The sequence below is a fragment of the Micrasema longulum genome, unplaced genomic scaffold (assembly GCF_059751315.1).
Source record: "Micrasema longulum isolate JH-2025_06_02 unplaced genomic scaffold, ASM5975131v1 h1tg002344l, whole genome shotgun sequence".
NCBI classification, from domain to species: Eukaryota; Metazoa; Arthropoda; class Insecta; order Trichoptera; family Brachycentridae; genus Micrasema; species Micrasema longulum.
In genome coordinates this window covers 24706-41594 of record NW_028279494.1, presented here as the reverse complement: position 1 = coordinate 41594, position 16889 = coordinate 24706, and the positions used below count along the sequence as shown (strand labels likewise).

Sequence of the window (16889 nt, the reverse complement as noted above, 5' to 3'; positions counted from 1 at the left end):
CTTGCTGGGGTTTATTGTGATTCGCATTCGCATTAGCGATTACCTTGCACCATTTTTCCAGGGCAAGGCACTGGTTTTGTACTCTCTTGGCCACCATATTGGCGCTATGAGAGGTAGACATTAGGGCGGTATCGTCCACGAACTGGGCTATCATTCATTTTAATAAAGAGTATGTTTATTCTTTATATAGTTTAAACCGTCGCACTAAGGCGAAAATGCCCGAAAAGCTGGCCGAAACCTTAGATTCCAAATTACCTGGAAGCAGGTGGTGAATATTTTTGAGAAATGACAATATACCTACCCACGAGTGACTCGTGTGCCATTCCCCTTACACACAAACTAAGAGAGTTGCGTCAGTTCGACTTTCCGGTAGACGGCTGTGTTTGTAAATTTGTGAACTGTGAAATATTATTACTGAAATAGTAACTTTATTGTTTTTTTGACAAATTTTGGTCGTTTTTGCAAAGGATTCTGAAGATGGAGGTATGTAACTAATTATTTTTTCTAAAATAAGAGTTGCGTGTTTTTATTTTGGCCTTATTTAAAGGCTGTAATCACAGTCGTAAGCCCTTATATTAATAAAATGTATGTATAATTCAATCGCGTCAAGCCTTAAAGTACCAAATCAACCAATATCAACCTCAAGTTTTTATCTCATAAGAAAGACACAAGTATTGACTATGTGTTTAAGTCAATTTTAGGTGCCCATTTTTGCCCCCTTCATACAATTTTTTTTCAATCTGTAACTACTGGACTAAAAAAAAAAGTTTAATTTTTATTTATTTATTTTGACAGGTTCAACTACTGAGTACATTTATATATCATGGCAGACATTATTGGAATACTACCGAGAGAAGAAAAAAAACATGTTCAAAAACTTAGTTGAAAAAGTGAAAAACGCGCGATGCACGAAAGACATTTCTGTAAAATAAAAAAATCAGCTATCAAAGTTTGTATATCAGTTCAAATCTAAATGGATTTACTAAAAAAGACAAATGAACGCTTTATAAAGAAATAAAGAGAATGGCTGGCGGCAAATATATCTTTTCTTATCATCACAATGGAAAATATGAATCCAAATGTTGGTGGGAGACCGGTGAAAATACTTTATGGATAGTAGCAAAAGGACACAACACTGAAAAACTAAAGAATTTCAAACGTTCAAATACAGATACATCAGAATTTGTGTTGTTCCAATACAAATAGTGACAATGTTATCATTTGGAGAAATCCTACAGCATCTTCTCCGATACACTGTAGACCACTTAAACTTGTATTCGCCAAGGAGACTACACAATTTACTAAAAGAGAAGTTAATAATGTAAATGACCAAATTCAAACGTTGAGACCCACTGTGATAGAGTGAGATGGTAATTGAATATTCGTAAAAAATACTTAAATATTAATTATGGTCGACAGAAAAACAATAAATGCATTAATGGGTACATCGTCCAATCAACGCTGCTATTTTTGCGGGCTACAAAATTTAATAATATATATCTGTGGATAAACAAAAAAAGTATTTAGACTTTGGAATATCTCCTCTACATGCGTGGATACGATTATTTGAATTTTTAATTCACATTTGTTATAAATTAACAGTAAATGGCAAACACGGGGTTTTGACGAAAAAATAACAGTAGGAACACAAAAAAGACCATACAAGAGATGTTCCGGAGAAGAATGGGTCTTTTGGTGGCCAAACCGAAACCTGGTTTTGGAAGCTCCAACGACGAAAATACCGCGAGGAGGTTTTTCCATGACTATGAAATCTCTGCAGAAATAACAGGATGAAATAAAAATCTTATTTATAGATTTTAAATCATACTGTTGGCTCTTGCGAGTACATTTTCAATCAATGAAGATAGATTTCAGATTTATTGCTAAAGATAGCGGTCTCATTTATAAAATACTATCCATGGCATAGTATGCCTACGACAGTGCATAATATTTTAGTTCATGGACATGAAATTATACAAAATTCCATATTCTCATTAGGTTTACTCTAGAAGGAAGCTCAAGAATCGAAAAATAAAGATATAAAAGCATTTAGAGAACGCTTTTCCAGAAAATTTTCCCGGATTCAAAATATGAAAGATATCTTCCTAACCTTTTGGTTTCTTTACATCCCAACATCACCGGAATTTCAAGAAAAATCTAAAAACTAAGTGGTGTTGCGGGAGAATATCCCAAGGAACTGAATTTATTTAACATGCCTACGAGCAATATGAAATATACATGTATTACGCATGCTTATTTTTTTCAATAAATTTGATTAAAATTTATTATTGTTTAAATTCCTATACTGTTTTCAAAAAAATTTTCATGCGAACAGGTTTTGGCCATGATTTCTTGAAATTTCGCATGTGTGCGTCGTCGCTTTATTGTAGTACAATTTAGTGAATACATATTATTGGATAGCAGGCCCTACTACTACATATACATTATTTTATAGTTTTTATTTATATTCATTTACTTGCACACCTGTTTGTATTCGAAATAAATAAAACGAAAAATAAAATAAAATACCATTATTTTATTGCCCTTGTTTGTCTTTGCTACATAGTTTTCTTTTCTTTTTGTTCAGTTTCCTGTACATATGTTTTTTTATGTATCTGTTGTAATTGGCTTAGGTCGTTTATATAATAAATAAATAAAACGATAAAAATTAAATAGATGAAATAAATAAAAAATAAATCAATCAATAAATAAATGAACGAATCGAATAAATAAATAAATATAACAGCATCTAGCCACATTAACTCTGCTTTTGATTTTGACTTCAAATTTAACTTATTCCTTATTCGTATTTTAAATAGGTTTTTGAGAAGAAAGTGACAAAGTTTCAAGTTCAAAAAATTGCCGAGTGAAACACAGTTCTTGTCACTTTTAATGAGTAGATAGGCTAGCTATGTACCTTCCTTAAAACTTGAAGATAAAAGGTTGGTAGTTTACCACTCTGATCGCTCGGGAGTATTTAGCTTCAACTATGACGTCATAATGAAGGTATGCCACTTTAATGCGTAGATTTGTGTACCGTAGCGTACGCGTCTCCTCGGTGCATATCGATGCACCCACCCAAAACTTGACGATAGAGGGTCGGTAGTTTATCTTCGTAACCGCTCGGGAGAATTTATATTCAACCATACCGTCATAGTGAAGGTGAAATGTCACAGTAAATTTGAGTACCAGCCCTTACCGGTATGAAGGTAATAAAAACCTGAATAAGATATTGTTAGAAATTGAATATTACAACCAGAATTATCTTCTTTAAAAAAAAAGAAAAAATTCAACAAAAAAAGTTTCCAACTAAAATATTTCAACAACTTTAAAAAAAAAGTATTACCGAAGACATAATTTTACGTAAATATAAAGGAAAATGTCACCAAAAATTAATATGATTTAGAATGCTTGTATTTCTTTTCAAAAACCAAAAATGCAAATTTTGCTTCGGCCACTTTAATTTTCAATCTATAATCTTTAAATCCTTCAAACTTATTTTAGTTCAATACTTATATTAAGTTTATTTTTTAAAAAAAGTACCTTTAAAAAATAGTGTTTTTATCTAGTTTCAGTTTTTTTTATTTTATTATCGCGCGGTTTTCAAAAAAACCTTAGTTGTAAATGGCAAAATCGTATGATTACTAATTTTTAGTGCGTTTTACCCGACTAAAGCCTTAATTTTGAAAAACGTAATTTTTATCTGTTCGAACTAAATTTGAACGATTCTTACTGGAAGGACAATTTCCGTTTCCTGGTTGGAAGTTCCGTCAGCTGAGTGTCCATAGCGCATGTGTAGGAAGATACTCCGGAAGGACCGGCAACCGCCACCGGAACGGGACACGGGCCAGTCAGTTCAGCGCACGCGCCGGTCATGTCGGCGCACGGGCCGGTCAGTTCCGCGCGCGGGCCGGTCAGGTCAGCGCACGGGCCGGTCAGTTCCGCGCACGGGCCGACCAGCTCGGGACACGGGCCGGTCAGCTCGGCGCACGGGTCCACCAGCTCGGCGCAGGGGCCGGCCAGCTCGGGACACGGCCCGACTAGGTCGGCGCACTGTCCGCTCAGGTCGGCGCACTGTCCGGTCAGGTCAGCGCATCGTCCGGATAGGTGGCAGGGCCGGGTTCGCAGGCCCAGGTACAGCGAACTGCGAAAATACGGTAAACTTTATATAAAATCGGAACTCTCTCGATAGCGTTTGTAAACAAAAACACAACCCTCTTAATACGTTTAAGAAATTCTACAAATATACGAGTAACGTCGTATTCAATAAACGGATGAGCGGTATAAAAAATAGGAGCACTCAGGTGATTGTGAGTCATGCGCACTTAACCAGGAGTACAGTAAGAAACGATTTGGTGATTCCAATAGCACGTACAGCGGTATTCCAAAAATCATTTCTATATAACGGACCTAAACTATACAACCTGATACCGTCTTTTTGGAAATCTGATAAACCATCAGTTTTGAAAAGAAATTTAAAAATTTGGTTGACAGACATTGGAAGTAAGGAATCGGAGAATTTATTGAAGATAGTAATCTAAATATTATGCTATCCCACTGAATCATATATAAATTTATTGTATTTTCGCATGTGCATATATATCGTGTATGAATGTGTGTATATATATGTATATGTATGTATATGTGTGTATATATGTATGTATGTGTATATGTATGTACGAAGTATGTATGCTTTATATTTGTGTATTTAATTGTATTTTTACATTTAATGTAAACTAAATTTTTTTTCTTTTCTTCTCTTTTGGGCTATAACGGTTTTTTTTTTATTTCTTCAATATAGTTTTTTTTATTTATAGGAAAAATATTCGTAAACCATATTTGCCGCAACAAATCGGTTTCTTAGAACAGGCATTTGCCCATATAGGAACCGATTGCAACATTAGGCGTATTAATATTTCTGGCTTGCCGACCCTTCATATACTGAGCCTACTCCTAGTACTAGCAGAATTTTGCCAGAGTGTTTTTTGTGCCATTTTGTAACATTGTATGTATAAACTAATAAATAAATAAATAAATAAAATAAGTATCGAGATTAAGTCAATAGTGTTAAGGTAGGAAAATGTGCGCTTATTTGTCGCATTAAAAATGGGTATAAAGTGTCGCATGTGGGATCGGATAAGAGGGAGGAATGTCAGAAATCGGAGCCTACTCGTCTACCACATTTCTAATTATGCCGGCATGATAGCTCTTTCATCACGGATAGGATCTTTCTTAGGCTGTCGATCTGGCCCTCTATCACAAGTACATGTATTATTATTATTACACTACTTGGAACTCTGTAACTCTATAAGTAATAATAAAACAATATGTTAGTTTTCATTATTTTATTTACTTTATTTTACAGAAACATACAGTCAACAATGATTAAATGACATAATGAAGATAAGTTTTGAAGACAGACCAGCGAAGTTTGTGTTTATAAAAGGCATTTGTGCCGTGTACACACTAATAAATAAATAAATAAATATAAAAATCACCCTTATAAAATTATGGTACAACCACAAAATGGAGCGTTTTTTGTATTTGTATGCGAGTAAACGACATGAATATTGCAAAATAATATAAACAAAGAGATATGTTGGTTACGAGCTTATTTTCATAGCACCGGAAGATATGATGATCATCATCATCGTCATTCCCTTTCCGCACCTTATGGTGTATAGGACACAACATTGGTAAACCAATCGCGGCGCATCTTGATAATTGTTGTGACATTAAGGTAAGATGGTCAGTTTTACGCTTTAGGTGTCAGTCCAGGGACTATGAAATATCCTAGTGTAAAAAACGATGACGCCAGAGATGAGATGCTGAATGGTCTGACAGGGGTCATGCGACCAGCGTGGAATGTGGATCTAATGGCCAACAGTACGAATTTTGCACTCTTCCGTCAGTTTGTCCGGACTTGGGTATCGCGTTGGGAGCTCCTCAGATGCGCGGACGCCTAGGTGGGTAAAATATGGTGGGACAGGCAACTGTTCCTGTAGGATGCTCATTCAGTTGGGTCTGTGCTTCCTTCCGAGCGGAACGCACACATTATTTTGTTTTGTCCTCCCCTTACGGGGGTGGTATTCGGATCCTCTGCCTCTGACCACCCAGGGAGTCCTTCTTTATCCAACGTCGTTCTCTTAATGTAAATATCCGTGTTTTTACTTATGTTTTGTGTAAGTTATGTTTGTTATGTTACTATAGTTTTAAGAAAATGTTTTTGTATATTTGGATACGTTTATTTATGCAAATTATTTGTTAACATATTTTTTTGAATAAAAAAAACAGAGGCATTGAGGGGATCCTGAGGGGTGGAGACGACGTGTTGGCCTCTGTCCATACATCCTCCTCCCCCCTCCTTAATCTGCATAGAGTTTGTATTCCTTAGGAATATTTATAATAACTTTCCTCTATGCGCAGCTGACAAAGAGTCCCTCAGGACTCTATAACAGCTGCGGGTGGATGGTGGGCTTAAGGGTCTCCCCTCAATGTAAAAACGCCTTTTAAAATAAATATTTCACGTCAACCATGTCGGGATTCGAACCCGAGACCTCTCGCATCGTAGACAAATGCGCTGAAAACTACAGCACGAGGCCGAAGAAAAATAAATAAAAATATTTTGATGAATGAATTATTTGAATTAGTTTAAATTTGATTTATTTTTTAAATTATGGATAAAAAAGTTATGTTAAATAAATGTTTTTTTTAATGTACCTACAGCCTACAGCATTTATGCTTTTCTCATTTTTATAAGTGACGTTTAATCTTAACACTTATTTTTAATACCTATCGTATTCTTTCAGTAGCCTTTAATGATTGTTTTTTAATGTATACAAATCATAGGCAAGAGTAGACAAAGATGTTGAAAGGAGAGTGAATGCGGGCAACAACATGAACGGCGCACTAAGCACAGTAATCGCTAATAAAAATGTGTCAATCGAAGCGAAACTGGCGGTGCACAACGGAGTTTTAGTCCCGACACTTATGTATGGAAGTGAAACATGAGACTGGCGGAGGAAGGATGAAAGCCGAGTGAACGCGGTTTAAATGCGATATCCTAGACGAATGTGTGGGAAATCAATATATGACTGGGTTACGAATGATGAAATAATTGATAAGATTAAGAAAGGGTCTCTGAGATGGTTTGGTCACGTGGAACGAATGGACGACGAAAGAATGATAAAACAAGTATATATGGCAAAAATGAACGGTAACGTGAGACGAGGACGATCGACGAAGACGTGGCATTATCAGATAAACCAAAATCTTAAGTCTGGTCATGTCAAAAGCAGACAGAACCGAAGGGCATGTATGACAAGATGTATGAATGAGGAAGAAGCTAGGAATACATGCCAGGATAGACGTGTGTGGCGATCCATTATCTCTGCCTACCCCTACCCGTACCCGTAATGGTAGTGGTAGTAGTAGTAGTATAAACAGTAGTAGTACCTACATAGACTACTCCTTTGTAGGACTATTTTCGATTATGTGGTGGTTTGTTTCTGTGCGTGTGTAGGTATAGCTATATTCTACGCTTATTGTAAAAAGAAAAAATACTCATGAAAACATAACGGAAAATGAGATTATTAGTCAAATAATTCAATTATTTATTTTTACATTGCATTAGGTTTAGGCAGGTACAGCTGGGTCGAGAACATTTTCTTAGTGAACTTGGTTTTCGATAATAAATGAAATTATTCATCAGTTCTCTGGGTTCGGTCAATGCTGTATATCGAGTGCTAGTTTTGTTTTACTAACCTAACACTGCATTTTAAAGTTTCTGATTTGAAACATTGAGAGCGTGATATACGCGTGATGAAAGAAGCGAGATTTCAGTCGACATCTAAACTGACTGTGACGGGACTATGGACGATCCGCAAGTGTGGGGGAGAATGCAATCAAATCCTGACCTTAGAGTAGATTTTCTTTCACACGTATTTTCCCTGATAAAGAGGTCCAATAGGTATCTTGGAGCCACACCCACGATGGTTCACTTTGGCCCGCGTGGCTGCCTCCGAGAAATCATAAGCCAACATAAATATGCTAAGGATTTGTTATTTCTTCCCTCGGGGGGTGTAGGCAGGTAGGCAGGTAGGTACCGGCCACAGGTGTCGAATGTCATGATTGCCTATTATTCCCACCGAGTATTCTTATTATTGTCCTCCGATCAATTTCAGTTTGTGATTATTTCTTTCGCAATAATCTAGTTTCGCGCGAGTACCCCCCCCCCCGTTACCACCCTCCTCCGACATCACGCTGCATCCGGTACCTACCGGAAGTATCCTGGGAACTTCTAATGTTGCAAAACACCTATCTATGTATTTAGAGCCACGCATCGGTACCTACTCGTATAATATCCAATCAAACATGTTCCTTGTATTTGAAGAACGGTTTAATAAATTTGAATTCGGTAATTGAATTAAATGATTCGCAGATATTTATTTCAATGGAAATGAAAATCCCCTTTGGAATTTTAAAATTACGCTTTGAACTGGAAAAATTACTTTATGAAACTGCACACAAATTAACATTTCCACACGCTGAAAGAACTTTTCTACTGTATATTAAACTTATTTTAGATTTTTTTTAAATTAATAAATTTCATAAATGGTACGTGTTTTTTTAAAATTCTATTCAAATCTACTTTTTACATGTAGTAATAGTTATAACTGTAACTCTCCAAAAAAAGTGACTTACTCTTGTGCTTGGAGAGTGGCTTATAGTTGTTTATTTAGTAGAGTTAATTTGATTTTGAATATACGAGTACATGAGAAAAAAAAACAAAAACTTAAAATACTAATACATTCATACTAATTAAAATTTAATGCAGTTTTTACACTTGTTCAAAAAGTTTCTTTAAATTTATTTATAGATATATTAGTTTTAATAGTTTTTAGTTCATTGGGGAGATTATTGTAATTTTTGACACCTTTGACGACAAAGCTATTTTGACCACGACTTGTGTGATATTAAGGGATTTTAATGTTATTTTGGTATCTTAGTGACTTAATCATCTCAAATTCTTTTATTTTTTCTTCTTTATAAATTTGCATAGTGAAATTAATTTTATAAATGGTGTCTTCTGTATGAAATTTAAATAATTAATATAGACTTTTCATTTTGAATGTTGAGGGTTTCTTTGAAATTACTTTAATTATTCATCTTTGTACTATTTTAAGAAGGTTTAAAATATTGGCAAATAAACCACCCCATCCAACAATACCATATTGTAATAAAGATTGTACAATTGAGTAATGAGCTATTTTTAAATTAGTAATTTTTAAAATATTCCTTCATCTATGCCTGTAATATAATATAATCATAAAAAATTCATTGCTGAGAAAACATCTCGCTCGTTTTTAGAGTTGCCGAGAGAGTCAAAAGCGCAGGCGCGTCATTAGAAATAATAATTAGTTATTCGCTATATTTTTCTTTGTTTCACTTTTTTTTCCAAAACTTGAAAGCTAATGAGCTATTTTTTTATTATTATTTCTTCATCTTTCTTCGTGCATACATATACACATACTCACCCTCAAACGTCGCACACACACAATTGTGTCATTCTTGATTAATATATGATTTTTGAAAAGAAGAAATTCAGCCAGACGGGAATTGGATAAATAAAATAGTTATTATTGTTAGTTATTATATTGGTAAATATTACGGCATTAAATTGTAAGGCAAAGTTTTTTTTAATGTATGAAAAAATAATTTAATAAAAACGAACTTCTTTAAATGACGTCACCAGTTAATACGAATCAACCAATAGTAAGAGAGTTGTGAAATTTTTTCGATTTAGGTTAAGTCAATAGACCGATCGTCAGAACTAACCGAGAAGATGCGGATGAGAAAAAAAGATTAAACTATGTTAGTACCTATTTAATCCGTAAGGGTTTATTTATAAAAAATTCAAAGAAAAAATAAATAAAAACCACTGAACTTCCACATTGGCTTTAGTATTGTGAACATATTTCTACTTATTGTTAGAAAACCCAGATAAAGCTGCTGTAATCGCCTAGTAAGTACCTACTCGTATCGTATATACCCGAAGGACGCGGACGGTCCGTCGTCAGTCGACTTTACTACTGGCTCACTGTCAGCAGTCAGCAGTCAGCAGTCAGCAGTCAGCAGTCAGCAGGCAGCAGTCAGCAGGCAGCAGGCAGCGGCCTCGCTCCCCGCCGGAGCTCAGAGTCAAGGTGGCAGTCGGTGGGTGTAGGTGGGGCGGGCGGCGGGCGTCGCGGCACCGGCTACGTCATATCGGCGCGCTGCACATTCCGCTCCGTCGCTGCTCAGCAGCGAGTGCATCTACCGAGTGACCGCTCGTTACTCTTTTCCAGTGGAACTATCCGATATTTCAATTTTCCAATATGTTAATATTGAAAACAAGTTTTCAATTTAAAAAAAAGGTTGGTTTCTTTATTTACGTTCTATTTAGAATACAAACAGATGTATAGGTTAAAATGCTCATATTATACTTAGAGAAATTCAAAGAAAAAAAAGGCTTAACAAGGATATAGTGGGAAGGGAAAATAAGGAAAGGGACGGGGAGTGGTAGACGACGAATGAAAGAAAATAGGAGAGTAAAATTGCATTCGATTTGTTGACGAAAAATAAAAAACAAGATAAAACGTACGGTGTCCGTTATTTTCTGAATCAACGTTGTTATTTATTTTCCGAACCTACTGTGTTGTTCCTTTCTCCTTTTTCTTTAGTTCCGATCTTCTCTCCTCTCTTCATAGTGCAGTGTTATTTTTATTTTTAAAAATAAATTTTTGTTTTTCATTTTGTATAAAATTATAAGATAAAGTATTATTCCTTAGAATGTGTCCATGCACTTGAAATTTTCTCAAACTGAACGATTTCAGTAGGTGGGAAGACCTTAAGGCAATATGTATTTATATTGTATACGTATGTAAAGTGTAAATATAAATAATATCGAGTGTTAAGTATATATGGACCATTGTTTTTCAATCTGTGGGTCGCGACCCCCTGGGGGGTCGCGGAGCCTCTGTAGGGGGGTCGCGAGAGGTCGAGAAAACTACAGTTTTTTATACAACATATAATTTGTGAGACTTAAATAAAAAGTCGATGAGAGTTAAAATTATTATATTCAACAAAATTTCCCTATAATCAATCATACAAGTCAGAAAAATGCTAGCTCAAAACATGTTATTACAAAGAAAATAAATATTAAAAATGTGTTTAAATAGAAAATGATTACATCTGTGCTTGCTTATCTTTGTTCATTTTAATGTGAAGGTTGCGCTTGAGTTTGTTCAATTAATTTCTCCCATCGTGGATCCGTTTTTGCCACATTAAGTATTAAATCGTTTTCCAAATTTAAGCGATTTCTTAGTTTACATTTTATTCGCGCCATTGATGAAAATGCCAACTCGCACAAGTACGAGGTAGAAAATGGAATCAAAAACTTCAAAGCCTCGGTTGTTAATTCCGGGTATTCTGTTTTTCTTTTTAACCGAAACGTATCCAAATTTTCAGACTTGAATTCCAAGTGTAACATTCCATCGGCAGATAGTTCCAGCAGATTCTCTTTGAGCTTAGTTGCTAAATTTGCCTCGTTTATAGCTGCATTTAAAAATGCATTTAAGATCTATCTTTGCCCAGTGTTATCCAATATCTCTTGCAGTGAGAAGTAATGGCACAATTCTTTCTTCAAATTATGTAACACCATTTTTATACCAGATATATATGAGTTGATGTTGATCTCGCTTCCGACTTCTTCAATGAAAGACTGTGTGGACGAAAATGAATCAAATTTGTTTTGATTTATGATGATGATGATGACCACAATTCAATTTTTTTTACAAAGCCAAGGAGTTTGTCTTTTGCTGTAATGACGTTTTCATCACGCCCTTGAAGACTTTTATTCAAGTTATTTAAATGTTCAAATAAGTCAAAAAGAAAAGCCAATTTTAAAAGGGATTCCGGGTCAAAAATGAATTCAGAGTAATGTGACTTGGCTTGCTGTAAATATACTAATAGTTCAGCGCGAAGTTCTATAACTCTGGTCAGTACTTTGCCTTTTGATAACCACCTAACTTCTGTACGGTAAAGCAAATTACGGTGTAGTGTCCCCATATCTTCACAAATGATTCGAAACAATCGAGTCTGCAACGCTTTTCCTTTAATAGAATTTACAATGTAAATAATAATATTAAGAACTTGGCTGTATTTTTGCGGTAAGGATTTGGCTGCAAGAGCTTGGCGATGGAGAAAGCAATGCATCCAACAAGCGTTTGGCATCTGTTCTTTCAGTCTAGCAATAAATCCACTCTTCGCACCAGTCATGGCCTTTGCTCCGTCACTACAAATAGCAATGCATTTTTGTGCCCAATCGATATTCATATCTTGCGCAGCTTCAAGGAACATGTCATGCAAGCATTGACCTGTAGTATTTTTGGGAAGTGCCTTGCAAAATAGTATTTCTTCCATTATTATTTCATTGAATTCAAAACGCACAAAAGCCACAAATTGCGCACAACTCACAATATCCGTTGATTCGTCAAATTGCAAGGATACAAAAGAACTTTTCATTATTTTTTATATGACTTGTTCACGAACATCAGTCGCCATATTGCTTATCCTGCGTTGAATGGTATTGTCAGGGAGAGGTATACTTTTTAGCTTTTCGACCTCTTGCTTGCCAAACACAATCTCTGCTATATCTAAAGCCGCTGGTAAAATCAAATTTTCGGCAATAGTGTGAGATTTCCCTGCTTTAGCCACACGAAAAGCTACTCGATAACTAGCGAGCAACGCTTTCTCATTCAGGTTGGACATTTATCCTAAAGAAGTTTTTTGACGTTCAAACGTTCAAAATTCAAAATTCCACGGGTTTATTTTTTTCATTAGGATGTTTTGTGTTTAGGTGGCGTACCAACTTCGATGGCTTCATGCTTTCTCTTTACAAAATTTCAAAGCAAATTACGCACTGCGGTTTACATCACAGTAAACCCAAATTGTAAATAAATGTCGTCATAAAGACGTTTTTTTTTTATTCCACTACTCCCGCTAGACGTTGATAGTTCTGATGATCTTTTCAGGAATTTATCCATTTTCAATTATAACAACTCAAATAAATGCGTACCGTAAAACAAGTGGTTTGCGCTCTTCAAACAATTAAATAGCAGACATGACCACGCGTGACTTACGCTCACAAATCAGTATATCAAGGCACCTTACAGTCCACATAACACCGAATTTACACTTCTGAATGGTTTCCACTTATCGGGATTGCTTCTGATTCCACTTGCTTCGCTGTCTAGCATCAAACTGCCATGGCCGCGGTCGACCGCCGTATTTATAGGCCAGCGCATTCTAGCGAGAATTATCTCGAAGCGTAAAGAAACGTCTCGAAACTGGTGGATCTTTCGGACTACCAACGCCATCTGTTGCTAACATCCGGAACCTGCACTAGTTCCTAGTGTTATCAACAGATGGCGCTGGGAGTCTAACCCTAACGATATATTTTATTTATTTATATACATCTAATATGTTTGTATTTGTTTGTTAGTTATCAATTGGCCACGTATTCAATTTAAAATTATATGTTTTACGTACTTAATACTTAATTATATGTTTATATCAGATTGCAAATAACGCAAACGCCTAAATTTTTTGTAAGTATTATATATTTTTAACATACATGGAAAAAAGGGTTGGGGTCGCGAAATATTTGTTGATACTAGGGGGGTCGTGTCAAGAAAAAGGTTGAAAAACACTGATATAGATTAGTTTATAAATTAGTCTGATATAGATTAGCTAGAATTTCATTAGTGAAATTCTAGCTAAATGTTTTACAAATACGAGAGTCGGACGGATGAACGTTTCGAGTGATTCGCTTTAATGTTAGGAATATACGAAATATCTGACTGTCTAGTTTCTAGTCGGTTCGGAGGGGACACGGAAAGCGAGTAGAATAATATTAGTTCCGAGGCTTACAATTTTATAAAACAGACTCTGGTCGGAAATATCTCTTCTGTGTGGAGGTGGATCCAGATTACGAAATTTTAAAGAATCTGTGTAATTTAGAAAATGCAAATGAAATAGGTATTTTACTTCATTAATTCTTTTGAACGCTTAGTTTTATTAATATTAAATTTATTAAAAGAGTACCAAATAAAAATGCGATATTCAATACATATTACCGAAGCTTATCTAACGTTGAGCACGCATCGAGGGTTACGGATTCGAATACCGGTGGTATGACAACAAATCCAAAAAAGATTTTTCTCAAGCCTGAATATTCTGCGCTGTAATTCAACACTGCGATTGAGCCTGGCCTATTGCGGAGCAAACAAATCATACAACACTATATAGATACCATATAATTAGTAAACCCGTTTTGTGGTGATTCATAATAAACGCATTAGGTGGGTATACGACGCCAACAGACGCCAACAATCTCCCTAAATCGAGGGAGTGACATTTCAATCGCGAGAGAAATTATGTTTTAAAAAAGTATCTTCATCGTTTAGTGAAAAAATTTACAAACGAGGAAACTATCGATTGAACGTTGTATTAAACGTACGGTCACCAGTCACTGCACGGAGAGGCCAATGAGAATATTTACACGAGTTCCTAGTTCAGAATTGCATAATGCAACTACACAATGTTTATGTACGGTGATATTATTATTTAGTACGTCGGAGTAGTGTGCGTAGTCATCCGTTTGTTTATCGTTGTGTGTAGACGCAATTATTAGTAGGTGTATTAGGCACACTATGTACCGACTACACAAACATATGCGCGTAGGAAAGGTAGATCCAGTTGGTAGCCTCTGCGGGAGTAATTATCTCACACTGCACAATATACACACGGGCAGCAGCTGAAGGTCTCCCCAGGTGCAGATTGGATTGCGTAATATTTTTACTAGCTCGATAGTGACACGGAGATTGCGTATGCACTCGACTGTAGGTACCTGCACTTGACCAGTCAAGGCTTTCAGTTAACATGTCTACCCACATAATATAGGGATTATTATATTATATTGCATCCGTTGATTCTCTCCTGCGGCGAGTGTTCTGTACGTCTGTTCTGTTCCGTGTAATACGTGCGATACTATTGCTACAGCACTGTCGAAGCACTAGAGAAGTGTCACTATCCCTAGAGCGGTCTAGTCACTAGACTCGTGTCGCCGGTCTCTAGGGAAGTGTCACTATAACCTCAACTTTAATTCTAAAACATTTTGTTGATGTCACACGTCTTTATTTTACTATAACTAGCTTCGGAAACGTCAGTTATTTGGAATAAATAATTAAAATAATAATTATTAACACTCATTACCCAATATAATTTTAAAGTCTAAGTGATGTTTTTAAATGAATCGGGTTATCATCCCGTGGTAGCGGACTGAAATATAAGAGATCCCAAGTTCAAACCCCATTTTATTTCAGTTAGATTCCCATAGTCAGGCGCCGTGGCGTAGTTGGTTAGACGGCTAACTGTGAAACTGGCGTCGCGGGTTCGATTCCCGCCAGTTGCAAGAAAAAAATCCAAGAAATATTTTTTTCTTAATTGGTCTGGGTGTTGTGGTGTATTTTTCATTACCTCCTTCCATATCCCCTCTATCCCACCTGCTGATAAGCCTCAAAATAGAGGCTTAGCGGGTTGATCCTTAAAAAAAATAAAAATATTTCTAATAGTGAATTATTTGTATAACATAAGTTGGGTCCGTTTTTTTTCCAAATATAAAAATGAGCACCAAAAGTAAAACAAAATGGAAAAGATGATAGAACGTTGGAAAGTAAACTTTCTTCTTTTGAAGATTTTTAACGTTAAATATATTATTTTATTTGAAATTCAATGTCAACAAAACCAAGGTGAGCATTTTCGACACCTCCTTCTGTTCGCGTTTAATCGAGGGAACAAAACTGCCGAAGCTGCTCGCGATATTTGCGCAGTGTACGTTGAAGATGCTGCGAATAAACGGACAGCTCTTCGATGGTTTTTGCGTTTCAAAGACGGTAATTTCAGCCCGAGTTCCGGGCGACAAAGCGACGAGTTTAGCCGAGGACCGCTTAGAACATATATTATTATTATTCCTAAAGGTCTCCTTCAGACTACAGTAGGATTGGCTAAACATGTGAATTGTAGTCGCACGACTGAATACTGCCATCATAAATCATCCTACCGTCTTTAAAATCCAACAATTATCGACGAACTTTCCTTTTATTTATGGCATCTTCACCGTACACTGCGCAAATATCACGAGCAGCTTCGGCAGCATTATTCCCTCGATTGAACGCGAACAGAGGGATGTCTAAAATGCTTACTTTTTTCTACTTGACATTCCATTTTGAAGGCTCGTAATGAAATAATATGTGACGTTTAGCAAGCGCAATATCTTGTAGAGCAGAAAACTTTCTTTCGAATGACGACCTTTACCGACCTTTCCCATTTTGTTTTACTTTTTAAAGCGTATTTTTTAATATGGAAAATAACGGACACAATAATTTATGTTAACTTGAAATATTAGGGTAAATCATAAAAACGCAAATACGTCTTTAAAATTTAAAAAATGAAGATATAACCGGGCTTTATTTTTTTATTAAATAAATGCACCAAGCGTAACAATTCAAAATTAAATACATACAAATGTATGTCTTAAATAAGATTTACACAAGCATATACCCTAAAAGTTAATCTTAATTAGGATGGCATTACAAACTTTAGCATCAATGGTAATGGGCCAAAATATTATGAAGCGCCTTTAGTTAGGCAATCGGTACAACGTTTCGCATTTAAATAAAAAATAAAAATATTGTAGAGTAAAATATACTAATGAATGTAGTATACCAATAAATACATATTTAATTGACAAATAATTCCTGTTCTAGCTAATTTCAGGATAAAGTAAATAC

At 35.7% G+C, this 16889-nt stretch overlaps 1 protein-coding gene across 1 annotated transcript in view; it reads right to left on the bottom strand.

The window, feature by feature from the left end:
• The window catches only part of cyc (basic helix-loop-helix ARNT-like protein cyc), a 48524-nt gene that overhangs the window by 27632 nt on the left and 4003 nt on the right, over positions 1-16889 (bottom strand). The window contains exon 2 of the mRNA XM_088240103.1: positions 3734-4144. Coding sequence (XP_088096229.1) covers positions 3734-4144 — 411 coding nt within the window. The remainder of the gene's footprint in view (positions 1-3733; positions 4145-16889) is intronic.